The sequence below is a fragment of the Falco biarmicus genome, chromosome 10, assembly GCF_023638135.1.
Source record: "Falco biarmicus isolate bFalBia1 chromosome 10, bFalBia1.pri, whole genome shotgun sequence".
Classification (NCBI taxonomy): Eukaryota; Metazoa; Chordata; class Aves; order Falconiformes; family Falconidae; genus Falco; species Falco biarmicus.
In genome coordinates, this window is record NC_079297.1 from 19,084,389 (window position 1) to 19,109,590 (window position 25,202).

Consider the following 25,202-nt stretch of genomic DNA (forward strand, 5'->3'; position numbering starts at 1 on the left):
GACAGATGGGGACGGATCCTGGCACGGATAAACCCCCTGTCCTACTCCGTGCTCAGCGCCGGCCTCAGCAAACAGAGAGATGGACATGTGTGGCACCACCCCTGCGCCCCAGAAATGAGCCCCCCACACCTGTCCACCCCGAGTGGGGTATGGGGGGCCAGGCAGCTCCCATGGGGAGCTCCCCCTGCTCCCGGTGCCCCTTCCCTGCGGGGAGAGCAGCTGAGCCAGGCTAGGATATAACCGTGTTTATTCAGAACCATATATCAAAACAGTTTAAAAAGCAGCTTAAAACCCAAGGACTGACAGCGCAGGGCCTGGCTGCCGGCCCCAAGGGAGCCCGGAGCAGGGAGCAGGTTCCCATCTGTGTGTCGAGCCGCTGCTGGAGCCGGCTGGCCGGGCACAACAGCCACTGGGCCAGGCGAGTGGGGACTGGGGTGCTCTCCTCCCTCCATAGTGGGCCTGGATTTGGGGCTGGGGGGACACAGGGGGCTGCCGGGGCCACAGGAGGACCCCCTCGCCGGGGGAAGGCACTCTTGGCTTGTGTGAAGGCACCATGGTGTGTGCGCGGGGAGCACGTCCCCAGTATTGGGGTGCTGCACTTGGCGGGGGCGGGGTCCTGTGCCTGCAGTGGGACTGGGGGCTCCCAAGCTGGGGGGCTAATGGGAGCAGGGCCCCCAAGGAGAACTGGTGCAGCGGTGGGGGGCAGAGGAAGGGGCGCGGGGGTTCAGCAGGGAGGACGCATGCTTGGGGGCACAGAGCCAAGCCAACAGGCACGCTGGGGACAGCGCAGCAGGACAGGCTGTCCCCCAGGGCAGGGTTGGGGGAGCTCACTCCTCCCGGTTACGGGGACCCCCCCACTTCTGCCGCCGCCGCAACTCTTCCACCTTCCACTCCAGGCTGCGCACGGCAGCATCCAGCTGGGGGCTGGGGCTGGGGGGTCCCTCCAGGCACCCCAGAAGGGCATAGAGCACCCAGAGAGCCAGCAGCATCCCCGCCTGCACCGTGGGGCTCTCCGGGGAGGCCGCGACGTGGAGGAAGGCACCCAGGAAGCAGCAGAGCTTCACCCAGCGCAGCACGGGCCGCAGCAGCCGCAGCAGCCGTGACAGCACCCAGGAAGCCACCAGGGCAGTCAGCCCCCACAGCAGCACCCGCTGCACCTCGCTGGGGCCCAGCGCTGCCGCACGCACCAGCCTGTCCCCTGCGGGGGTAGCGGGTGTCACGGCAGCACGGCCACGACGGTGGCATCGGGGCTGGGTGCCAAACCCACCCCGGGGTTGGATTCCCCCCCCACAAGCCCGGTTGCCGCTCCCCGGCCCCCCAACTCACCGCCGAGGCCGGAGGCAGCCAGCAGATCCCCCAGGATGGTGCCCAGCGTGGTCAGGGCCACCGAGATCCCCGAGGACACGACCCAGGCGGCGGCGGCAAGGCTCTGCCGGGAGAGACAGGGCTGAGGGAAGCGGTGTCGGCAGGGAAAAGGGTTGGCGGCAGGGGGATGGGACGCAGCCCCCCCGTGTCCCCACCGCCCAGGGCTGGGGGGCAGCGGGGGAGGTTGCCGAGACCTCACCTCGGCCAGCAGCTGCAGGGGCTGGGGGCCCAGCCAGCCCTCCAGGCCCCCCCAGGCAGCTCGGCCCAGCCGCGACAGCAGGTCATCGGCGGCGGGGGGGGCCCGAAAACCAGCCTGCCCGTCCTCCAGCCGGTCCCCCGTCCCCCCCGCCGAGGAACGGGGCCCACAGCAGCGCGGCCAGCAGGGCCCGGCGCCCCGCGGCGCCCCCCATCTTGGCTCCTGCCTCTAACCCCGGGGTCTCTGTGGGGAGGGGGACAGCTGGTGGGAGCTGTGAGGGACCCCCGAGTCTCCACCGCTGGCCCCCCACCGTGCCGCAGCGGCGCTGGCAGCGTCACTATGGGCTGGAGGCAGCAGGGTGCCCCCGATGGGTTTTGGGGACCCCCAAGTGGGCAGAAAGGCCCCCCCAGCTGCCCCGGCCACCCTGCCGAGCTGGCCGGCCGCCCCGCTATCTTTAGGACAGGCGTCAGTGGGACATGGCGCCTACCCTGCCCAAGGGCACGGGCCTGCCCGGGGGGGTCCGGCACCCCCCCGCCCCAGTGGCAGCAGTGGGGTGCTGGGGGGGTGCAGACATTGCTGCCTCCCCACACCCCCTGCCCCCCCCGCCCGCCACGTGCCCGGGCCCACAGCCAGCCTGCCCCACTGCCCCGGCCTGGGTGCCCCCCCAGCACCCTGGCTCGTGGGACCCCCACCCCTCACACCCGTGGGGGGGCAGCGACCCCCCCGATGGGCCCCCTCCCGCCTCGGCCCCCGGAATGCCCCCACTGCTGGGATCCCCCAGGCCCCCCAGGATCGCCCCGATCCTCCCGGCTCCCCTACCCCCAGGGGTGCCCCCAGTCCCCCGTGGTCCCTCACCCCGTCTATACCTCCTGCCCCCAGGACCCCCACCGCCCCGATCCCCCAGCCCCAGGATCGCCTCAATCCCCCCAGGATTCCCCCCGGCTCCACCACCCCCGGAATCCGCTCACCCCCAGGATCGTCCCAATCTTCCTGGGATCCCCCCAGTCCCCCGGGGATCCCCCCAGCCCGTCTATTCCCCGTCCCCCCAGTATCCCCCCACCGCCAGGATCCCCTGATCCCCCCGGGATCCCCCCAGCCCGTCTATTCCCCGTCCCCCCGGTATCCCCCCACCGCCAGGATCCCCTGATCCCCCCGGGATCCCCCCAGCCCATCTATTCCCCGTCCCCGGGGATCTCCCTAATACCCTCCGGGATCCCCCCCAATAGCCCCCAGGATCCCCCGGTAGTCCTGGTCCCCCACCCCCGGGATCTCCCCCGCCGGGACCCCCCCAGTCCCCTCGGGATCCCCCACGCCCTCTATCCCCCCTCCCCCGGGGCTCCCCCCTCCCCCCGGGCTCCCCCCATCCCCAGGGAACCCCCCCGGCTCCCCCACCCCCAGGACCCCCCAGGACCCCCCACCCACGGAATCCCTCCCCCCCGCCTGGCCCTCCGGCTCCCCCGGCCCCGACACCCCCCCACACACACCCCGCGGTCCCCCCCCCCCCGCCCCATCCGCTACCCGGGCCCCCCGGAGGGGCAGCGCTCACCGCCACCGCGCGGGGGCGCTGGGGAGCCGGGCGGGCCGGAGCGCGCGAACAGAGCTGCCGCCCGCCCGCCGCCGCGGGGCACGCCGGGAGCTGTAGTCCCGAGCCTCCGCGCCCCAGTGCATGCCGGGACACGGTCGCTATGGTAACAGCCACCCCCCTCCGGCGGCGGGGGGGTGGCTCCGCGGCGGCGCGCGGGGCATGCCGGGAGGCGCCGTTCCCCCGCGGGGAGGTGGGAGCGCGCCGGCGCGCGGCAGGCCGGGAGCGCTTCCGTTTCCGGTGGCGGCGGCGCCCGCGTGAGCTGTTGGATACGTCGCGGCGGCCGAGCGCGCCGCCCGGAACCGGAACAAGAACCGGAGGCGCGACCGGCACCGGAGTGGGCCGCAGTCGGAGAGCGCCGGGCGCCCGGCCTCCGCCATGGCCCTCATCTGCTCCAGTGAGTGCGGGGGCAGCGGGGAAGGCCCCGAGGGGCGGGGGGGACGGTTACCGGGCCGGGGGGGGTTCCTGCACCGGGGGTTCCCCGGCGCCCGGCGGGCAGGCGGCAGCCGGCAGGACCCGCCAGGCCCCGGCGGTGCTGTAACCCCCGCTCCCTCCCGCCTTCCCCTCCGCAGTTTCCAACGAGGTGCCCGAGCACCCGTGCGTCTCCCCCGTCTCCAACCACGTCTACGAGCGGCGGCTGATCGAGAAGTACATCGCGGAGAACGGCACCGACCCCGTCAACAACCAGCCGCTTTCCGAGGAACAGCTCATCGACATCAAAGGTGGGGCGAGCGGTGCCGGGGGGACATTGTGCCGGTTCTCCTGGGCGAAGCACCGGGGGCTTTGCTGTGTCGGGAGATGCACGAGCTCTGGGTGCCGGTGGGTTTATTAACGTGGGTGACGGTGCAAGGTTAGGGCCAGAAGCAAAGGGTTGGGAGAGAAGTGGTGATGCGGGGCCAAGGACCTTGGGCAGCCACCGAACCTGGCCACTATGTCCAGTCTGGGGTGAGTTGTATGTCCCCAGTGGGGTGTTGGCACCCTGAGGAAGGATTTCCCGAGGGATCGGTCAGTGGTGCTCTCCCTGATAGCTGGGGGAGGCAAACCATCAGCATGCTGCAGCGGAAAAGCTGAGCTGCAGGGATCAGGTGGCCGCAGGGTGGAGAGATATGGGTGCAGCTGTCTGAAGGGACCAAATGTTGAGGACATGGTTGATGTGTTCATGTTGTCTTGTTGACAGTTGCCCACCCCATCCGGCCCAAGCCTCCTTCTGCCACCAGCATCCCAGCCATCCTGAAAGCCCTCCAGGATGAGTGGGTAAGTGCTGGATCATGTCTGGAACGGAGCTGAGCACCTGCAGCTGCCCGCACCAGGGCTAATGCGTTTCCCTGCCTTGCCTGACTCTGCCTTATCCTGCTAGGATGCTGTCATGCTGCACAGCTTCACCCTCCGCCAGCAGCTGCAGACGACGCGCCAGGAACTGTCCCACGCGCTCTACCAGCACGATGCCGCTTGCCGTGTCATTGCTCGGCTCACCAAGGAGGTCACAGCCGCCAGAGAAGGTGACATGGGGTGATGTGGGGGCTGTGGGCCTCAGGGAGGAGGAGCTGTGGAGGGGAGAGCAGCATGTGGCCCGGTAGCACATGGTCGTGGTAGCATTCACTGCGCTGGACACAGTCTCCTTTCCCTTTCAAGCGCCTGTTAAACTCACAGCCTTTTTCTGCCTCTGCAGCTTTGGCGACTCTGAAACCACAGGCCGGCCTCATCGTGCCCCAGGCAGTGCCATCCGCCCAGCCGAATGTGGCGGTGAGTCCCTGCTGCCTATCTTGGCACTTTTCCCTTTGGTTCCCTGCTGCCAGTCTCAGTTTGTTTTCCGTGTTCCTCCTCTGGATGTCACCAGCTCCCTCCTCTGTCCTGTGCAGGGAGCTGGGGAGTCCATGGATCTGGGAGAGCTTGCGGGCATGACCCCCGAGATCATCCAGAAGGTAAGGGGTCTTCCACTTGCACTGCTACGGCCTTCAGCAGCAGCTCTTCTCCAGCCTCCCACCGCGGGAGCCCCGGTCAGTCTGTGACCACCCTTCTCTTGTTTTGCAGCTTCAAGACAAGGCTACGGTGCTGACCACGGAGCGTAAGAAGGTAAGCAGCCCCGTTCTGCTCTGAAGATGCCGCAGCAGCCAGAACATGCTGTGCCCCAAGAGACCAATGTTTATCTCCACACCGCTTTCCTTTTGCAGAGAGGAAAGACAGTTCCAGAGGAGCTGGTGAAGCCGGAGGAACTCAGCAAGTACCGGCAGGTCGCCTCGCATGTGGTGAGTGCCGTGATGGGGGGGAGCAGGGGGGCTCAAAAACCCCTACGTAGCTGGGCACCTGGGCCTCTGCTGTGCCGCTTTGCAGCATCAATACAGCAGCAGACAGATCTGCTGCTGGGCAGTGTGGGGAGAGGGTTGGGACTCTCCGTGCTGCAGCCAGCAAGGACCTGTGCTGTGTTAGATGTGGCACAGGCTCCTGCTGTCAGAGTAAAACACTCCGGGCTCCCTCAAGGGCTTCTCAGTTCCCTTTGGGAACATTTTCTTGTGGCATTAATCCGGCATCCTATCTCCTGCAGGGGCTGCATAGTGCCAGCATCCCAGGGATCCTTGCCTTGGACCTCTGTCCTTCCGATACCAACAAGATCCTCACCGGTAAGGAGCCGCCTCTGCTGTGGGACTGTGGTGTCCACTAAAAGCCTGTGGCTGCCTGGAACCAGGTCCCTTTCTCTGCTTTGTGGGGGATAGAGCTGGGGTGAGGGGCATGAGGGATTCTCTTGCCTCATGGCAAAGCTTCTCAGGAGGGTGGTCCCCAGGAAAGATGGGCTTGGACTTGGCTGGCTGTAGACTCCCGTTTCTCATCACTCCCTGCTTTGTTTTCCAGGTGGGGCTGATAAAAATGTCATCGTCTTTGACAAGAGCTCGGAGCAGATTTTGGCAACACTCAAGGGGCACTCCAAGAAGGTTACCAGTGTTGTCTTCCACCCGTCTCAGGTGTGCTCAGACCCACATTCAGCCTCTTCCCTTGCAGCCAGGCTGCCCTGTCGGGCTTTCCAGGCCCTTTTCTGGTGCTTGGTTCTGCGGGTGTCTCCACCTCCTGCAGACTGGTGACGGGCTGGTTCTTGCCTGGAGGGAGCTCTCTTCAACGGAGAGGTGAAGGTCTTTTGATGTTAACTTTCCTGCCTCGTCCCTGTCTAGGACTTGGTGTTCTCAGCTTCTCCTGATGCTACTATCCGGATCTGGTCTGTGCCCAACGCCTCGTGTGTGCAGGTTGTCCGTGCCCATGAGGGCTCTGTGACGGGGCTGAGCCTCCACGCGACAGGCGACTACCTCCTCAGCTCTTCTGATGACCAGGTGAGACCCAGACCTGGGCCACAGACCCCGACCCTGCTTCTCAACTCTGTACTCAACGCGCTGTTCCTGTCTTCCAGTACTGGGCTTTCTCTGATATCCAGACAGGACGTGTCCTCACCAAGGTGACAGATGAGAGCTCTGGCTGTGGTAAGGCTTATAGCTTGACTATTCCCACCCCTGGGGGCTGTTGCAAGCCTGTGGGAAGGAATTTTCCCCTGGGCTCCTGGATTTCACAAGAACTCATCGGGGGGGGACCCTGGTAACAAAGAAAGTCTCCCCAACTCTCCGAATCTCTCCCTGTGTCTCTGCAGCTCTCACTTGTGCCCAGTTCCACCCGGACGGGCTCATTTTTGGAACAGGGACGATGGACTCTCAGATCAAGATCTGGGATCTGAAGGTAGGGCTGGCCCTGAGTGTGTGGAGGGGGACAGGGAGTGTGTCTGCTGGAGTGGGACTTTGGGGAACCTCTTCTGAGGTTTTCTCCAAAAATACAAAGCTTCAGCTCAAGAGTGTCCACTTCTGGCATCGTAGCTGGTGGTGGGGGCTGTCTTGTGATGAGAAGGTGTTTGCTGTGTCCCCAGGAGAATCCGTGAGGAACAGGAGGGTTTGCAGGCAGCTCTGCTGCAGGTTGAGTCTGTGCTGGATGCAGGGGCCTCGCTCAGTCCCGCAGCTGTGAAATTTGTCAGTGCCAGCCACGCGTTGGCGACGCGCTGGAGTTCCAGTGCAGGAGTGGCCCTGGCTGTTGGCAGGTCCGCAGAGCATGTGGAAGCGGCGCAGACGCCGTTCACCCACCTGCATTTTAACTCTGAAGCAGGCTGATACCAGCTGCCTGCCTGGCCAGCTGTGGTTGCCAGGATCTGCTCTCCTGGCTGTGAGGGTGCTGCTGTTCCCTGCCTGTCTCTAACTGCCGTATCCCCAGGAACGCACCAATGTGGCCAACTTTCCGGGGCACTCGGGCCCCATCACCAGCATCGCCTTCTCTGAGAACGGCTACTACCTGGCCACGGCAGCGGACGACTCCTCTGTCAAGCTCTGGGACTTGCGTAAGCTCAAGAACTTCAAGACGTTGCAGCTGGACAATAACTTTGAGGTGTGTGACCATCCCCTTTTCCCCTGCAATGGGCCTGGCCGGCCAGGCTGGCAGCTCCCCTTGGTGCCCACCATCCCAGACCTGCTTCTGACTATGCTCCTCTGCTCTGGGGGAGCCTGACACAGAGGTGCTGCCCCCTGTCAGCACCCCAAGGGGCCATTTGCAGCTTCCTGGGCCGGATCTGAAGACCTGAAGTGCCGTTTCACTTCTCTTCCACAGGTGAAGTCTCTCATCTTTGACCAGAGCGGCACCTACCTGGCCCTGGGCGGGACGGATGTCCAGATTTACATCTGCAAGCAGTGGACAGAAATCCTCCACTTCACAGGTGAGGAGTTGCGGCTGCAAGAGGGCTGAGGCAGGTGGGGAGGTGGTTCCTGGGTCCGCAGCACGAGCTGTGGGGTGCAAAGCACTACCCACCCTATCAGCGCCCCTGCTTGCAGCAAGACCCTCCCACAGCTGCCCAGCCCCCGGCTCTTGGCCTCCTCAGCATGGGCAGGTGTGGGGATGGCCGGGCTCTGCCCGTGCCACCCGCAGCAGAGAGGAGGCAGGGGCCAGCTCCGCTCGGTGCCGTAACCACGGGCTCTCTTCCCTCCCCAGAGCACAGTGGCCTCACCACAGGAGTGGCTTTCGGCCACCACGCCAAGTTCATTGCCTCGACGGGCATGGACCGGAGCCTGAAGTTCTATAGCCTGTAGCCCCAGACGTGGGGCCAGGGTCTTGCTGCCGTGCTGGGAGTTGGGGTGGGAGGGCGGGAGGGTGTATCGGGGCTGGGGGGAGGCAGGCCAGTTCATTACTTCTCCAGGCTCCCCTGCTGTAGCTGTTGGCAGAGGGGAAGTTAGATGTCGCCTTCCCCGTGCTTCATGGATTTGTTGTTTTAGTTTTCTTTTTTTCCAGTTTTGTGTGTGTCTTTTCCTGACTTTAGATTCTGTGGTTGTAACTGATGCAACAAAAAGGTCCAGCCCTGGTGCTGGTGGATGTTTGTGGCCGGGATTGTGGTGGGGATGTGTGGAGGGAGGGAGGGCGGGAGGACTGTGCAGGTTTTGTAAGCAGTTATCTAGTTTCATTACGGAAATAAAGAACTATTCACCGTAGCCGTGTGTGCCAGCCCCTCCTGTCCCAGGGGTAAGGAAGGCTCCTGTGAAGGGCTGGGGTATAGCAGAGAGGAGAGCAGGCCTGACAGAGCCGGCAGAAGCACTGGGAGGGACAGGGGCCCCTCCTCTTGCCTCCCATCTCCCAGAGACAAACTGCCACTGCAGCCTGCGGCTTGAGCTGTGCTATGCACTGGTTTATTTTTCCAGCTTGCCCCAGAGATGTCAGGCAGCGTCTGGCTGGAGGCAGGAGCTGCACAGGAGGAAGAGGAGGAGGAGGAGAGTGAGTTATAGCTGGGATGAAGGAGCAGTTCAGGGAGTGAAGGGTGCTCACCCAGCGCCTTTGGGCTCAGCCTGGCCGCAGCTTGGGGACCTTTGGAAAGATGATGCGTCCCTGGGAGGTGACTATGCCCATGGCTTCAGCTGTCCTGTCCCCCAGAGACCGACGTGCTCCTGGGAGGGACACAGGGGGTCAGTGTGGAAAGCTGGGGCAGGCAGAGGTGGCCCCCCATGGCCAGCTGCTGAGGCCGGAGCTGGCAGCACCCAGACTTACGTGAGGGCACCCCCAGCTGGCAGGAGGGCCGGCAGGGCTCGGGCTGTGCCAGGTGGCACACGGAAGCACTGCAGGAGATGTACACCTGGAAGCCACGGGTGGGCCAGCATCAGCACCTGATGGTGCTGGGGGTCCCAGAGAAGGGGAAGGAACCTGACCCTCCAGCCCCAAGCAGTGTGGGTTCCTGCTGCCATTACAGACCGTGGTCTGGGAGCAGAGTAGCACAGGGCAGCGGTGCTGTGCCAGCACCACGGGCAGCCGGGGGGGAGGCTGGTCAGGAAAAGTGCCAGAGAGGGGGTTTTGGGGGGGTTTGCCGACACTGGGGACCTCCAAAGTCCATGGCCAGTCCCCTGGGTGCTACCCCAGGGCATGCCTGCTCCCCTCACCTCTCCCTCCAGCACCGCCATGGAGGGTGGCTCCACAAAGGTGAAGGTGGAGATGACAAAGCGCTGGTAGTGGCTGGGGAAGGGCAGCTGCGGTGAGGCCGGTCCCACAGGCACAAGCTGGGTCCTGTAGTTGTCACCTGTGAAGGGGCACCTGGGCAGAAGATAGAGACCCGTGGTTGGTGTGGGTGACCCCTCCTGTCTCCATCCTCCTGTCCTGCTCTGCTCACCCGTCCACGAGGATGGGCCACTGGGGCTCGGCTGTGGCGTCGGTGCTGGGGGATGCCCAGCAATGGTGCAGGACCAGCACCAGGTTAGGGTCCGTCTTCTGCAGGAGGCGAACCTCCACGTAGATGGGGTCCCGGAGCACCCTCACCAGGGGGTAGTCTCCATCGGGGTGGTAGGAGCTGTAGCTTTCGTCTGCGGGAAGGATGAGAGGCTGAGCAGGCTGAGGGGGGTGGGCATGGGGGGGCACAGGTGGGCTGCTCACCAGTGGCAATGCGCAGCTGGAGCCCAAGCGGCCCCAGCATGGCCAGGGGGGTGGAGGTGGGGGGCACGGCCACCTCCATGCGGAGCGGCAGGAGGTCACTGGCATTGTAGATGCAGCGAGCTTGGAGGCTGTGGGGAGCAGAGCAGACCTGGATGCCCCCCATGCCCTCCAGCCCCCAGCCCAAGGAGGAGGGGGCATCTGCTGCAGGGGTCCCTGGCCCAGCACCAAGCACTGGCAGGAGCAAGGATGGGGGGAGCTGCTCCGGGGGTGCTGCAGGCAGAGGGGGAGCAGAACAGGCTTTGTTGAGGGGGGGGTCCCAGCTCTCTGCCCAGCTTTGCCCACCCTCCCCTTACATGTAGGTGCTGTCCCGTGTGATGGAGCCGCGGGGAGACCCCTGGACATCAATGGTGGAGATCAGCTGGTTCTCATAGATTAGCCGGTCCTCAATCACCTGGGGTGGACATGCACACAGGGTCGGGGTCCCCACCTGCGCTCTCAGTGGCTGGGGAGGGTGTCTCAGGAAGGGGAGGGATGTCACATTCCCACCTGGACAGTGGTGCCACACTGTGTGACAGGGAAATGGAACATCACGAAGGTGTCTGTCACCCTGATGGGCTCGCAGCCGGCCTGGGTGCTGGCGAGGCGTACGCTGTCCAGGTTGTAGGGCTGGGTGGCCAGGCCCCGCGGCACCACCAGGACGAAGTGTCCATCCAGCAGGCACTGCACGGTGGCTGCAGCACGGGGGAGTGACTCCATCAGCCTGAGCCGTGGGGACCTGCAACCCCTCTCTCCACCCCAGCAGGTGCTGGCCAAGGCGCTCAGTGATGGGGTGTCCCCAGGGACCCCCCCAGCAGCCTACCTGTGTTGCCGTAATAGCAGGGTGCGATGCGGTCCATGTCGTCATAGCAGCAGCCCGCCTGCAGGCATGCCTCCCGGCCCTGCGGGGCCACGCACGGCATCCTCCCTGCAGTCACCTGGCACTGCTCCCGTGTCAGCTGGGTGCCTGGGCCGGCAGAGGGGGTACACTGCCCTGAGCCGCCCACCAAAGCAGCCCCCTGCCAAAGCATCCTCCTGCCCGCCCCGAGCATCCCCTCCTGGCTGTGACCTGTGGCTCCAGGGAGGCGGGGGACCTAGCCCCAGCAGCACACCTCCATCCCACCACACCGGCTTACCTGCCCCTGCCGAGGGGTAGAAGAGAGCTGTGGACTGCAGCAGACCGGACTGGGATTGAAGCCCAGGACCTAACAAGCCAGGCTGGGGTTGGGGCTGCAGCCCTGGGTGCACCAAGCCCAGCTGGGGCTGCGCCTGAAGCCCAGGGCGCACCAAACCCGGTCGGGACAGCAGTCCCGGGCGCGCTGGACCCGGTCGTGCCTGGCCTGGAGGTACCAGCCCAGCCTGGCTCTGGAGCCCAGGGTGGAGGAGACCAGTTTGGGATTGGGTCTGAAGTCTGGGATGAGCTAAGCCTGGCCGGCTTTGGGGCTGAGCTCCCAGGCGTACAAAGCCTGCTTGGGTCTGAGCACCAGCATGTGTTAAGCCAGACTGGACACCAGGGTGCACCAGCCCCGGCTGGTTTGGGGGCATAAGCCCCGGACGAAGAAGACCTGGTTGGGGCCAGGCTCCAGAATGCACCATCCCTGGCTGGTTTTGGTTCTGAAGCCTTCGGTGCAGGAGCCCTGGTTGAGTCTGAGCCCCAGGGTGCACCAGCCCCAGCTGGTTTTGGTTCTGAAGACCTGGACGAAGGAGCCCTGGTTGAGTCTGAGCCCCAGGGTGCACCAGCCCCGGCTGGTTTTGGTTCTGAAGACCTGGACGAAGGAGCCCTGGTTGAGTCTGAGCTCCGGGGTGCACCAGCCCCGGCTGGTTTTGGTTCTGAAGACCTGGACGAAGGAGCCCTGGTTGAGTCTGAGCTCCGGGGTGCACCAGCCCCGGCTGGTTTTGGTTCTGAAGACCTGGACGAAGGAGCCCTGGTTGAGTCTGAGCTCCGGGGTGCACCAGCCCCGGCTGGTTTTGGGTCTGAAGCCCCGGGTGCAGGAGCCCTGGCTGGTGCTGAGCCCCAGGGTGCAGGAGCCCTGGCTGGGCTGGGGGCTGCACACCCGTGCGTGTTAAGCCCTGCTGGGGCTGGGAGCCAGGGCGAGCCATGCTGGGCTGGGACTGCACCCCCGGGCGCGCCAGCACCGGCTGGGTCCGAGCCACAGGGTGAACCTGCTCTGAGTGGGCTTGGGGAGAGAGCTGCGGTCCCGGGAGGGCAAGGGCAGACTGGGACACATGGTGCAGGAGGCCAGGCTGTGACAGCGGGACGAGGATGTCAGCCTGGGTCTGGTGGACACTGTTGCCCCGACCGGTCTGGTGCTTGGTGTGCCCGTTGCCATCCATGAGGTTCTCGTAGTCACCCGGCTGCGGGCATGTCATGTTGACTTCGTAGGAGGCGGCCAGGACCCCGCTGAGCAGCGTCTCCTCCAGCTGCACCCTCAGGATGTAGTGATCCTCCTGCGGCAGAGTGGGAGGGACAGTCACCCCCTGCCTATCGGTGCCAGGGCGGGGGAAAACCACAAGTGGGACAGCACCCTCACCTTCACCAGGACGTGGCAGCCCTCATAGCCGGAGGAGAAGATGACAGCACCGTCCGCCCCAGCATTGAGCCAGTGGAGGCAGATGGAGCAGTTGGCCACGTCAAAGCGAGTGCCAAACTCGTCTGAGGGGACACCGCAGGGGGTGAGGGGGCACAATCAGGTGCCACGATGCTCCCCAGGGAGGCAGGTGCACAGATACCCTCCCCGTGCCAAAAGCTCATTTGAGCCGTTGGGTTCACCCCACCAGGGCACCAGCGCCCTGGGGTTTGGGGGAAACCCCGGGGTGCACCCATGAGCCAGGGAGGGGGCTTGCACCCGCCTGCCCCCCACTTACCCATGACCTTGAAGCGGACGGTGCGGCCGCGGGTGGGGTACGCCAGCAGCTGCATGCCGTGGTCCCCGCAGTCGTAGCGGTACCGCAGGAGCGAGAAGGTGGCTCCAAGCCCCGGGGGCAGGAGGAGCAGCAGGAGAAGGAAGGAGCAGCTCTGTCCCATGGCGGGGGCGGTGAGTGAGGCCGGAGCGCCAGGCTCTCCGTGGGTTGGCGCTGGGGCTGTGGATTTATAGCCAGCCCTCTGGGACGCGGTGGGGGACATCAGATGACCGGTGCCTCCTGCCCCGTGGCGGGGGTACGAGCTCTGCCCAGGGCTCCTCGCTCCCGTGCCACCAGCGACCTCACTGCCCTGGCCCCACGGTCACCTCCCGCAGCCGTGCCAGGGTGACCGGGAAGGAACCGAGAGCTGTTCAAAGAAACAGTTTGTCCCACCGCAGGAGAAACTATCTGTGCAGATGGGGAGTGGGGACAGCACCAGTCAGGATGACACGCCGGACTGAGCCATCTGGGTGGGAGAAGGGGGCTAGTGTGTGCCCACCTCCCTGCTTGCCACGCAGCCTTGGCGTTTGCCGCAAGCCGGTGGGGAAAGCGGTGGCATCTGGCTCCCTGATGGACACGTTGCTGCCAGGGCAGCCATGGGGCCGGCAGCCTGCGGAGGGAGCGGGGCAGCACGGCAGCACAGCCTCGGTGAGGTCTGGGGGCCAGGGAATGGGACAGGTGTCCCCACATCACCCCCCCGGTGGCTGCACGCCCCGGCTCTGCCTCCCTGGCAGAGCCACAGGGGAACCAAAAGTCCTTCCAAGAACAATTTGTCCCACGGAGGCGAGGAGTCGGAGCAGCTACTCCTGCAGTGGAGAATCGAGACTGCTGCCCCGAGCGTGGTGTGGGGCCAGGGGTCCCCAGGCCACCCCTACCCAGCCATCACTTTGCTCCAGGGTGCTCCCTGGCACCCCTCTCCTGCCTGCCTGGCTGCTGCCCTCACCCTAGAGCAAGTGTGGCTGTGATGCTGCCAGCTGTGCCATGGGGGTCCCAAGCCCCCCGGTGCTCATCCCAGAGGTCCCCACAGGACGGCAAGTGGGGAGCCAGAGCTGAGATTTGCCAGGACCCCAGGACGGGGAGGACATTGGTCCCCTTGGGTGGCTGCTGAGCTCTTTGTGGCGTCCCTCTGCCTCCCTCTTCAGATGTTTCCCTTCTGGGTCTTATCATTATTGGAAATTAAACTGAGTCACCACCCCTGCTGCCCCTCCCCCCCTTGCCAGTGTGACGGTCACGCCCAGCTCCCAAACCCTGCCCCAGCATGTGCCAGGCATCCGTGCGCCCAGACACCCATTTGCCATCCTCCATCCCAGTTAAAGCTGCCAGCCTCCATGTTTTGGGGATTTACAACCCTCCTGCCTCCGAGGAGCCGCTGTCCTTGGCATTCCCAGGGAAAAACCCACCCCCAGCTCGGTGCAGGGACGGGGACTGCATCAGCTCCCACCGGCTCACAGCACAGAACCCCGGCTCACGGCGACAGGGTGTGCACAGCCAAGAGTTTAGCCATAGCCCCCCCTAAAAACCTTCAGAAAACCCCTCAAAAAGCAGTATCAGCCACAGAGAGCCCCGCATGACCCCCTGAGCCATGGATGTGCCTATAGATGTACCTTATAGACACACTGGGGTGCTCCCACACACCGCCGCCAGGACGTGGTGCCCCCAGCCCTGAGCACAGGCAGGACCAGGCAGCGCTGTCGGGCAGGGTGGACTTTATTGAGTGGGGCAACAAGGCTGAGGGCAGCCCCCGGCAACCCCCTTTCTCCTCCCACCTTCCCCGCAGCCATCACAGCTTCATGGTGGCAGCAGGGCCCAGGTGGACCTCCAAGAACTGGACAATCTCCTGCCACGAGTGCTCCTGAGCCTTGGCGTGGGGCTGGGCTTCGCCCCCCCACACTACTGGCCGGGGAGCGCGCCGCAGGCTGGACACACTGCAGAGGGGCGAGCCGGGGGGCTCGATCAAGTGGCCAGCCCCAGGGTAGGAGAGGAGGCGGCAGCTCTCTGGTGGCATCCGTGCCATGGCCAGCTGGGCGAAGAGCTTGCTGTTCATGCTGCGGTCAGCCTCCCCCACCACGAAGAGGACCTTCCCCCGGACCCTCTCGACCGGGATGGCCGAGGCGCTGTGTGCAGGGTCCCGGGGGTCAGAGAAGATGGCAGAGTTGTCCAGGGCCCCCATCTCGGCGAAGATGATGCGCTCGGCGTAGTAGGGGATAGGGGGGATGTGGAGGTCCTTGTAGACCAGTGGGTTGCCGTGAAGGAAGGCTGTGCCGTTGATCCACACCGTGGCCACTACCTGTGGCAGGAAGGTGGCCATGGCCAGGGCCACCTCTGCTCCTTTGGAGACGCCGACAACACCCAGGCCAGGGCCTCGCACCTGCAGGGAGGGCGAAATGGAGCCAGCTGGCAGCACCACTTGCTGGGACATCACTGGGATGTCCCCAGTCACCAGGACATCCCTGGTCGCTGGGGCGTCCCTGGTCACCAGGACACCGTGCTTATCAGGATGTCCCTGCTCACCAGGACATCCCACTCACCAGGATGTCCCCAGGACACACCTGCTCATGTGGTGCCACTCACCACGCTGCAGGGCTCACCTTGGGGTGCCGGAGGAGCAGCTCAGCTGCCTCCTCAAAATACTCCAGGTCAAGCTGGGCCAGGGTGCGGGGCAGGTCATCATAGGCAAAGAAGGCCAGCGCCAGCACGGCGAAGCCCCGGCTGGCCAGCAGCCCTGCGCGGAACTCAATGAGGCCACCTGCGCCCCCAAAAAGGTCGATCACCCCCGGGAAAGGTCCCGGTCCTGTGGGAAGCCAGAGAGAGATCATCACCGCTGAGAGCAGCGGAGCCACCGGTGCCACCCCACCCCCCCGGGGTCCCACCTGGCTGGGCAGCTCAGGGGTCCCCACACCCCCCTGCTCACCAGGTGGCAAGAAGAGGGCTCCACGGACCCTGCCCTCCCGGATGGGCACCCGCTGCGTGCCAGGACCCACGTACCACCGCTCGGCCTCACAGGAAGCCAGCGCCTGGTCCTGGGGCACAGGGAGCAGGTGGAGGCCATCGAAGACCTCCAGGCGGACGACGAAGGGGCTACCGGCCACATCCCGCTTGATGAGCCGTCGGAAGAGGGTGTCGGGCTGCAGGAACCAGAAGAGCCCCATGGGCCAGAGGCCGGAGTAGCTGCCACCCAGAGCGGCATGGCGCCCTGGGTCCACCTCGCCCGCCCCATCGGCGTGGAAGAAGGCGCGCGCCTGGAAGCACTCGCCCTGCTCATCCGTCAGCGATGCCCGCAGGGTGACCAGCTGTGAGGGGGACAGTCCCCGCACCAGCACCCGCACCGGCCGATCGGCCAGCGAGGATTGCGGTGTCACCGTTACCTCCACCATGGTGCACCTGGGGATGGAGATGAGCATCACACCCGGGCCACGGGGTCACCTCGCCCAGGGAGGGGGCCACCATGGGCTGGCAGTAGGGGACTGTCCCAAGGGATTCTAACACGGCGCCACAGGACTTGGCTATCACACGTTGCGCTTTGTAGCCCAACCAGTCCCACTAGCATCTCTCCTTCCGTGGCGTGTGTCCCTCCCCCGCGCCCAACACACATCACCACACCCAGCACCAGCAGCCCCCCAAACTTGCCCAGCAGCAGCAACACCCACAAAGACACCCCTTCAGCACCCACCGTCCCCTTGCCCCACACTCCTCCTCCTCCGCATCCCAGGGCCAGGCAGGCAGGGGCTACGGCCCCCCCCGGTCCCGTGCAGACCCCACGTTCCCTGCACGCAGAGAGGCAGGCAGGCCGTGGCAGCTGACGGTGCGCCCAGCACAATGCTGGCCCCAGCCCAAGGAGGAGGTGCCTAGCTCACCCACGTACGCCCTGCCAGGAGAGCAGCCCCCCCTCAAAGCCTCGGGTGCCTGCAAGCCCCAAAGCCACACGGGTGGGCTCCAAGGCCCCTCTTACCGGGCTGGGGCAAAGGCTGGGCTGGTGCTGCGGCGCTGGGGAGGGCTTGGGTGGGAGAGGCAGGGCTCCAGGCTGCCTCGGCAATCATTAACCTCATTAACGCAGAGCAGCGAGTGCAGAACCCTCCTGCCCGATGACCCCGGCCACGCTGGCAGCCACCCCACTGCACCCCACAGCTCCTGCCAGGCCCCCTGCCCCCCTCCATAGGGGCTGCCACCCCCCCACCCCAACTCCTACTCAGTGGGTGAAACGGGAAGCGCTGCACCGCCCCACTGGAATCCCCTGTGACGCTCCCAGCCCACGATTAACCCACCCCTCTGCTATGCTCTGCCTCGGGGGGCGCAAGGCCAGCTCCCCCCACAGCCACTGCTCATCCTGGAGCTGCCAGCTTGTCCCCAGCCCAGGACGAAGCTCCTGGGTCCGGGGACCACCCTGCCAACCCACACCAGGGCCCCCCAGTGCAAGCAAGGGCTTATTGCTCCCCACAGCCTCATGTTTGGGGGCCACCCTTGGCCCCCCACCCCGCTGGGTTGGCTCACAGCAGGCTGGACACAGAAAAGGGCGTTCATAAAACAAGAAAAACCAAGGTGAAGAGATCTGTGTGGGTTTCCCACCCCAAGCGCCTGCCTTCCAGCTGCCTCCCCACCGTCTCCCAGCCCCGCTCAAACCCACCCTGCGGCACCCCAGCACCTCCAGAGAAGGCCGACAGGAGGTTGTGCTGCACCATGCAGCAGAGATGTGCCCCCTCCCTTCGTTACAGGCTCCAGGGCTCATTCACAGGGGGGAAGAGACCTCTCTTTGAGGAAGGAAATCCTCAGGGGCTATGGCACTCTGCAGTCCCAGGAAGGCTGAGGGAGATCTGCCTCAGCAGAGGGAAGGCCCCAAGCTGGAGCCATCAGCCCCTCCAAGCCATTGGAGACAAGCCCGAGTCAGTTCCTAGTCATCTTTATAAAGAAAAAGCAGATCTGGGCAGGTGAAGCTGTTCTCCTTCCAGCCCGTGGCCATCAGCAACACAACTTCCCAAGGCAGCGGGGATCCAGCAGCTGGTTCCTGTGGGTCACGGCACTGCGTACACCACCCCAGCTCTGTCCTGCGGTCTGTCCAACACCGAGGGCCTGGGCAGTGATTCCTGCCCACCGAGCCGAGGAAGCACGCCTGGAGAGGTGCAGGACACACAGAAACCCCGGCTGCCCAGGCACTGTAGTGCCCCATCTCCTGTCTCACTCCTTGGCTGCTTTGCGCTGCACAGGTGTCTTCTGGAGCAGGGCCAGCGTGTCCCTCTTCTCCACCCGCCGCAGCTGCTTCTTCTTTGCTCGCTTGAGCTTCAGTGGGTTCCGGATCTGGGGGGGGGGGGGGGGGTGGGGGGGGGGTGGGGAGAGGGGGCTTTCAGGCACTGGGGAGGCAGGCGGGACAGGCACAGCAGAGCTCCCTGCCTCCCACCCCTGCGGCACGGTCCCAGCCAGAGCCCAGCCCCTCCACAGAGCTGCAGGATGGGATCTTCTCCCTCCCACTGCTGAAGCAGCAGACATAGCAAGGATCAAAGTGTGTACACAAAGCCATCTGGCAACTGATCAGATTTATCCTAAAACTCCTCCCTGGAAACATCTCCCAGGTGCCCCAGATCTCATGTCAGAGGCGACAGGCAATACCACATTCTCACTATCACCGTGTGGCTGTGCAGTTCCTCACTGCACCCTCCACGAGCTCCCAGGTCTCTTCCAGATGGAAAAGCCACAACCTCAAAGCACTGTATGCCTGGATCCACATCAGTGCCATGTTTCCGTCGCTCTATCACCCCATGTGCTGACCATCCCCGGGGCAGCCTCAGTTCTGGTTTTCTCAGGCTTGGAAAGGAAGCTGTCCCTCCCAGCCCACCCTGCAGGACACCGGTTGCCTGCTCAGCAGAGACACCCTCCAGCTGAAGCTGGCTTTAGTTGGATCTCCCCAGTCCTCCCAGTGCTGCTCACAGCATCCTTGAAAGGAGGAGCCAGGGAGAAGAACTGGAGCAAACTGGAGGCCAGTACCCAGGGTCTGGAGGCTGCTGGGTCTGCTGGGCCACCACAGTGCCCTCCGCTAGGAACGGGGCCCTGACTCACCACTTGGACAATCTCCGCCTTCCGCTCGTTTTCCAAGCGCCGCTTCAGGTTCTCCTCCCGCCGCCGCTTCTTCTCCTGTGAAAGCAGCATCAAAACATTCCCTGCAGGTCCCTCCCTCCCTCCCTCTGGCCTTAAACCCAAACCAGCTGATGCCGACACCGGTCAGGGAGCTGCATGGCTATGGCAGCACAAGCAGCACCTGCCCAAGCACGAAATCTGCTGCACAAAGCCAAACCCGCAGCACTTTTCTCCCCAGCACAAGGCTCAAACTGACCGACTGGGTTTATTCCAAGTCAGTGACTTGCAGCACGTGACCGTCGCAGCCTGGATTTGGCACGATGACAAGGAATTCACTGTCCCAACTGCCCAGGGGAAGGGCAGCCGTGTGGTTTGTGCTCAGCCCACAGGGCTCTGCCACAATAATGCCATGGCCAAGAAGCCCAGGATGTGGGCAGAGACACACGGCTGTGTATGGAGAGAGGCAAAAAGTCTCTGCTCACGGCCTAGCTCCACAATGTGGCCCTGAGCTCGCCCTAGCAAAGGGAGCGGGTAGCTCCAGCCGAGGGCTGGGACAGCAGAGTCCCTGGCTCCCCGGCAAACCCGCCCCATGGAGGGCCAGTGCTGCACGCTCACTGCCCCATGGAGACAGCAGGCACAGAGGGGCTGGGTGATGCTGCCTGCAGGGTCCTGAGCCCCAGGCCCAGCTCCCAAGCCCTGTTACCTCACGCTCTCTCTGCTTCCCCTCCTGCAGCTGCCGTGCCAGGTCCCGGACAAGCTTCCTCTCCTGCCGCTCCTTCATCTTCCGTGCCCAGGAGGTGCGAAGGGCCTTGTCCTGGATCATGTGTGAGAACCTGGGCAGGCAGATGGGCCAGGTCAGCAGCTGGAGGAGGGAAAACTGCACCCCCCCATGGCTCACAGACCCCCTGCCCACTCAAGGTCCTCTCCGGAAACTCCTCGGGCCAGAACTCTGTGAAACTCCCCCAGCTCAGAGCCTCCTGCAGCAGCCTCGCCCCTCGATATTCCATCCAAACCTTCCCCTCGGCTCAGGACTCCCCCAAAACAGCCCAGTCCCCGCCGGGTCCTTCCGCAGTCCCCCTACGAACCACCCCCGTTGCCCCAACCAAAGCAGCCCTACCTGGGCCAACCCACCCCCCAAACGGCCCTGTCCCCCCAAAACACCCGCAGAGCTTCCCCCCGAGCTCAAGAACCCCCATACACCCCTGTTCCCACCAGAGACCACCCCAAAGCGTCTCCCCCCGCCCCGAGGCCTGAGCCCCCCACCCTGTGCCCACCTCTTTTTGCCGGGGTCCTTCCACACCCGCCCCGACTTGGGTCTGCCCCGCGGGATGGCCGCCACCGCTGCCTCCTTCCGTTTCTTGGAGGCTTTCCGACGCCGCCGGGCCGGGGCCAGGGCCGGGACTGCCTCACTGGGCTCCTCGGGGCCGGGGGCCGGGCCCGGGGCCGTCCCGCACTCCCCCACCATTCTACACGCTGCCCCCTCCCCGGCGGCGCCCGGTGATGACGGCAGAGACGCGCCGCCGCCATACGCATGCCCAGCAGGAAAGCCACGCTGAGCCCGCGGCCGCCATGTTAGTGCCGGGCAACACCTCCCGCCTCCCTGACGCTGCCGGGCGGAGGCCGCCATATTTGTGCCGGGCAGGCGTGTCGGCGTGCCTGTTATCGCGTCGTCGCGGCGGCCCGTGCCCGGTGCCCTCTAGCTCCCGCCGCAGCCCCCGCAGTGTGAGGGCCGCCAGCCCCTGAGGGAGCCCCGGAGAGACGCGTGGGCTGGGCTGGGGGGAGAGGCCTTTATTGGGGGGCAAAGGCGCGGAGGTGAGCGGCCTGGCTTGGGGTGCTGAGAGCTCTGAGGCCCCGCAGGGCCCTGGCCAGCCCCACCGTGAGGCACCGGGGACCCCCCTCGGCTCCAGCACCTTGGCTGCAGCAGGGCAGGGGCACACAGTGGTTCTTCACAGGGGACGGCTGCCAGCTTGGCCATGGCTACAGCGCCTGGGAGAGGAAAAGGGAGAAATTCTGCTTTTGGGGTCATGCAGAGAAGCCCCTGTGGGCGACCAGCCTGGGGCGGCCCCTCAGAGGAAAGAAGGGGGTGGATGATGCTGCCATGCTGCTGCTGAAACGCCAGAGCCAGTGTCCCACGTGCCCTCAGGGCTCTGGCAGGCAACAGGGCCCCCTCACCATGCGTGTGTAGTCATGCTGCTTGATGGCATCGTAGCCGAAGGCCAGGGCCGCCACTGCCGCGCAGAACTCCAGCAGGCTGAAGATGATGAATATGGAATCCAGCCCGTTGCTCACCATCTGTAGGGAGGAGAGTGGAAAGGTCCTGCAGGTCCTGTTCCCTGGCAGCACCCATCGTCCCCTTCCCCTGTGTAGCAATCGCCCTGTTTGCTTGTCCCATGCAGTGACAGGAGGCTTGGACCCACCACCTGAGCATGAACCAGGAGGCTCTACCTTGTTCTCAGCATCGAAGCACCAGTCAGGTTTCAGATAGTACGGCTTATTCTCGCAGCCAGGGATGTTGCGAGTGATGGCCGTGGTGTGGACAAGAGTGGCCACCAGCGTGCTCAGGATGACCCCCATATTGACGATGCAGCAGGTCTTCACCTGTGTGGGTCACTTCTCATCAGCCATCAGCAGCTATGTCCCTTCTGCTCCTGCCAAGACCCCCACGAGGTGCCACAGAGTGGAGGGAGAGGCTGCCTGGGGCTTTCTGTTTGAGCTGTCTGAGCAGGGGTGCCTCCAAATTGGATTATTCAACTCCGATCAAATATACTCCTGGACAAGCCAACCAGGGCAGCCACCCTCCGTGATGCCTTTTGTCTCCATCATCCGAGACTGACTCCACGAGGCCCTGAAGCATGGAAGATTGCCCCACCACCACCCCTGCTTGATGGGGAGGTTGCTGAGCACCTCCTGAGGGTGTGACACACTTTCAGTGCCTTGCTGTAGACCCTGTGGTGTGAATCTAGGCTGTGGAGGGGTCCTGCCAGCCGCTGGAAGGGGCAGGAGTTGCAGAAGCAATGGGGGGGAATAATTTGTCCCTGCCAGCCTGACCGCAGGCGACCCCCTTACCAGCAAGATGCTATCCCTTTTTTCGCTTTCCACGAGGAGAGAGCCTGAGACCAGGAGCTGCTCGGAAAACAGGAGAAGGGTGTCAGCAGCAAGGCACCCGCCCTGCATGTCCCGGTGCCCCTCCAGCTGTGTTTGGGGCTGCATGCACACCCACTCCATCCCCAAAGGGGACAGCTAGAGTATCTGGGTCTAAGAGGAGGCCCTGGTGATGAGTGGATCTGTGCCCTGATCCACCGAGATCCCCCTGTCCTCATAAGATGGTGAGGAAGGCCAGGCATATCCCTGCTTACCAGGAGCCCGAGCCAGAAGAGGACCCCACTAGCCACAGGGAGGGAAGGGGTGCTGTACTGTGACGCTGTCAGGATGATCCCGAAGCAGACATGGATGATCCCAGTGAAGATGTGGATGGTCTAGGGAAGGATGGGGGAGAGGCATCCCCCCAGTCACTCTGAGCCCAAAGTGCTGCCCGTCTGCCAGCACCAGCAAAGGATGGGTGTCACCATTGCTGTTAGCCACACCCAACCCGATCCCATGGCCACACCGCGTCCTGGCTGTGCCCCACAGTGCCAAGAAGGGACTGGGCACAGCTGGGCGTGCTGCCGCTTGGCACAGTGGCATGAGCTGGCAAAAGGAGCTGGTCCCAACCGTCACCGCCGCCCCAGCCAAGGACAACCTCAAGCAGCACAGTCCCTGGGGATACTCGGTCCCCGAGGTGCCCCATCCCCCCGGGACACTGTGTCTCACCCCCAGTGCCTTGGGCTGAGCCCTTCTGAAGCCTTTGACTTGAAATGATGATACAGCAGGTGTGGGTGGCCCGGAGCTGGAGGCCAACTGGGCTGCTCGGGGGTCTGTGGCCGGGATGACCTCCGTGATGATCCTCATGCCCCCAGAATCGGTCACCGTTGTGGCTGCCATCGCCTGTGGGCAGAGCAGGACTGGGGAGCCGGGAAAGCTGAAGGACCAGGCCAGCTCCCACCCTGCCCAGGGACCAGCACATGAGATGTGTCCACACAAGCAGTGACACAAGAAGCCGTGACAGCCTCTTACAAGGGTGGCCCACACCCTGTCCTGCACCCCACACCTCACCCCCCACCCAGGTACCTCCTTCAGCCTGGACTTGCCCTCCTCCTCCTCCCCACAGCCACTGTTAGTGGTCCGTTCGGTGTCCGAACCTCCCCAGGAGGTGGTGGTCAGGCAGGGATGCAGTCCCTCTGCCCTTTGCTCCCTGCAGGAAGTTTGTTCATGGAAATCTCGTCAGGTCTCTCTTGCTCAACAAGGCAGCTTTGCCAATGGAGGGGAGAGAGGCTGGCAAAAACCCCACGTGCATCTGCCTGTGCATGCAGGGTGGGGGGAGAGGGAGGCGGGGAGAGGGGCTCTGCAACCCCGAGGTGCACATCACCTCCAAGGGCTTCACTGCAGCCTGGGGAAGGCATTGGACACTTGCCCCTTGGGATGCTCTGAGTAGGAGACTCCTCTGCCCAGTGCCCAGTCCTTTCCCTCCCCAGCTGTGGACACTTTGCTCAGACATTATCTCTGTTAGGCACGTGCCAGCCCTGGCAGGGTCCTAACGAGGTGCTTGGGCATTCATTTGGCTGCCCTCGTTAGAGCCACTACGAGACAGACAGCCCTGGCAATTCCACTTACAGGAAAAAGAAAAAAAAAAAAAAAAAAGAGTGAAAAAGGACATGGCACAAACACCATAAACCCTGTTAGTCTATAAAGGTCCCAAGGAAGCTCCGTTATTGCCTTTTAATTTTCTTTAGGGTTTTTCTTCCTCTGTGAGCACCTTGAGCCCGTGGGTCTGCTCCCCGGTGAGGACAGCCCACCCACAGGAGCGAGCCGGGGGGCGGCAGCATGGTGTGCAGTGCCGGACGGCTCCGGTGTGGGCCCGGTGGGAGCTGAAGGGAAAGGAGATGCAGTTGTTTACGATAGGAAATGAGAGCTCAGCCTGGGAACGGAGCCACTGCACATGGCGAGGAGCTCCCAAGGGGCAAGTTCGGAGGCCCCCTTCCTCCCTCCGCCGGCCACTGGTCTCAGGTCTGCCAGAAAACAGCTATTTCCTTTGTGGCCGTCATCCCCATCTGCTCACCAGGAGGGCCACAGTCCTCCGCGCTGGCCCGCAAGGACCCCCCAGGTTTCCTGGATGTTCGGCGGGTGCAGGGTTGGATGCTGTGGGGTAGGATGCTGGGTGCTGGTCCCATCCCCTCTCATCCTCATTCTCCCCTGTGCTTGGCAAAGGCCCCAGCGCTGGGTGCTGCAGGCAGCTCTGGCTCTGGGACCACACAAGGGAGCAAAGGCCCCCATTCCTGCTGTGCAGGGGAAGGGGACAAGGGACAAACAAGATGAGGTTTGCTTCGACCTCCACCCATGACATGCTCTAGTCCGGCTCAGGGAGCAGGCAGGAGGGCGCAGGGCAGGTGGACATGGCCCTGGGACCCTGCTTGGGCTTTTTCCTCCCTTGGAGGCTGCGAATGTCTGAGCACTGCCCAAGCCTTTACTCAAGCTATTTCTTGGTGGAACAGGAATATTTGAGCACAGGGTTCTGGCATTTCTCGGCTCGGGCTGGCTTCACCCCGCGTTGGCAGCCACCGGCATCACCAGCATTAGGGGCCCCAATGCCCCATCTCTGCCCGAACCTCTCTCACCGCAGCCCCAGCAAGGGCCAGGACCCTCCACAGCCCCGTTCCAGCTGAGGATTTAGGAGCAGGTGGAGCAACTTTTGGAAGCGCCTTTTCCTTTCCTTTGGCCCTAGAGGGAGCTGAGACGCCTGGTTTGGAGGCACATCACTTCCCAGAGCTCGGCAGAGGCTTCCAGCGCTGGGGCCAGCAGCGGGGCGCGACCCCCGGCGAGAGGTCAGCAGCCACAGCCCCCCCAGCCCGGGCCGGCCGGGGGGGGAACAAGGGGATCGGTGGTACCAGGGCTGGGCACAGGCTGTAGGTCATGGAAAGTGGCCACATCTCGGTGTCTTTTGGGGGAGCAGAGGGACCAACAGTATGGCCACATCCTTGGCTCTTAAGTCTGCAGAGACACTGGAGTGAAGCTGTCTGGCCACACATCCCAGCAGACCCTGTG

At 64.3% G+C, this 25,202-nt stretch overlaps 6 protein-coding genes across 9 annotated transcripts; 1 reads left to right on the forward strand and 5 right to left on the reverse strand.

Annotated features, from left to right (window-relative positions):
* Window positions 1-230: 230 nt before the first annotated feature.
* TMEM109 (transmembrane protein 109) lies at window positions 231-3,523 on the reverse strand. The gene is made up of 4 exons (XM_056354500.1): window positions 3,401-3,523; window positions 1,565-1,789; window positions 1,327-1,429; window positions 231-1,198 (listed from the first exon to the last, which is right to left on the reverse strand). The coding sequence occupies exons 1-4, from the start codon at window positions 3,521-3,523 to the stop codon at window positions 828-830; spliced, it is 822 nt and encodes a 273-aa protein (XP_056210475.1). The 3' UTR covers window positions 231-827.
* Window positions 3,329-8,641, forward strand: PRPF19 (pre-mRNA processing factor 19). The gene is made up of 16 exons (XM_056353351.1): window positions 3,329-3,540; window positions 3,716-3,865; window positions 4,321-4,397; window positions 4,501-4,642; window positions 4,813-4,886; window positions 5,003-5,065; window positions 5,175-5,216; window positions 5,315-5,389; window positions 5,686-5,761; window positions 5,991-6,100; window positions 6,305-6,460; window positions 6,538-6,607; window positions 6,772-6,857; window positions 7,380-7,550; window positions 7,770-7,875; window positions 8,148-8,641. The coding sequence occupies exons 1-16, from the start codon at window positions 3,522-3,524 to the stop codon at window positions 8,243-8,245; spliced, it is 1,515 nt and encodes a 504-aa protein (XP_056209326.1). The 5' UTR covers window positions 3,329-3,521; the 3' UTR covers window positions 8,246-8,641.
* Window positions 8,642-8,764: 123 nt separating this feature from the next.
* Window positions 8,765-13,125, reverse strand: ZP1 (zona pellucida glycoprotein 1). The gene is made up of 11 exons (XM_056353348.1): window positions 12,966-13,125; window positions 12,632-12,753; window positions 11,229-12,548; window positions 10,924-11,059; window positions 10,611-10,795; window positions 10,418-10,515; window positions 10,065-10,192; window positions 9,805-9,994; window positions 9,578-9,728; window positions 9,192-9,276; window positions 8,765-9,091 (listed from the first exon to the last, which is right to left on the reverse strand). The coding sequence occupies exons 1-11, from the start codon at window positions 13,123-13,125 to the stop codon at window positions 8,988-8,990; spliced, it is 2,679 nt and encodes an 892-aa protein (XP_056209323.1). The 3' UTR covers window positions 8,765-8,987.
* A 1,565-nt stretch (window positions 13,126-14,690) lies between these two features.
* LOC130155752 (acyl-coenzyme A amino acid N-acyltransferase 1-like) lies at window positions 14,691-17,739 on the reverse strand. 4 transcript variants are annotated; one of them, XM_056353356.1, is made up of 4 exons: window positions 17,623-17,739; window positions 15,913-16,382; window positions 15,590-15,792; window positions 14,691-15,369 (listed from the first exon to the last, which is right to left on the reverse strand). In XM_056353356.1, the coding sequence occupies exons 2-4, from the start codon at window positions 16,373-16,375 to the stop codon at window positions 14,782-14,784; spliced, it is 1,254 nt and encodes a 417-aa protein (XP_056209331.1). In that variant the 5' UTR covers window positions 16,376-16,382; window positions 17,623-17,739; the 3' UTR covers window positions 14,691-14,781. The 4 variants fall into 4 exon arrangements, with proteins under 4 accessions (XP_056209331.1, XP_056209332.1, XP_056209333.1 ...); XM_056353357.1 differs by lacking the exon at window positions 17,623-17,739 and adding an exon at window positions 16,951-17,076; XM_056353358.1 differs by lacking the exon at window positions 17,623-17,739 and adding an exon at window positions 16,856-16,944.
* A 140-nt stretch (window positions 17,740-17,879) lies between these two features.
* Window positions 17,880-20,562, reverse strand: CCDC86 (coiled-coil domain containing 86). Its single transcript, XM_056353377.1, has 4 exons — window positions 20,339-20,562; window positions 19,768-19,897; window positions 19,047-19,121; window positions 17,880-18,290 (listed from the first exon to the last, which is right to left on the reverse strand). Exons 1-4 carry the CDS (start codon window positions 20,527-20,529, stop codon window positions 18,171-18,173), a joined length of 516 nt encoding a protein of 171 aa, XP_056209352.1. The 5' UTR covers window positions 20,530-20,562; the 3' UTR covers window positions 17,880-18,170.
* Window positions 20,563-20,837: 275 nt separating this feature from the next.
* On the reverse strand, window positions 20,838-23,354 carry LOC130155755 (membrane-spanning 4-domains subfamily A member 15-like). The gene is made up of 7 exons (XM_056353371.1): window positions 23,232-23,354; window positions 22,875-23,048; window positions 22,421-22,540; window positions 22,131-22,187; window positions 21,510-21,662; window positions 21,237-21,356; window positions 20,838-21,050 (listed from the first exon to the last, which is right to left on the reverse strand). Exons 2-7 carry the CDS (start codon window positions 23,043-23,045, stop codon window positions 21,042-21,044), a joined length of 630 nt encoding a protein of 209 aa, XP_056209346.1. The 5' UTR covers window positions 23,046-23,048; window positions 23,232-23,354; the 3' UTR covers window positions 20,838-21,041.
* Between the last annotated feature and the right edge of the window lie 1,848 nt (window positions 23,355-25,202).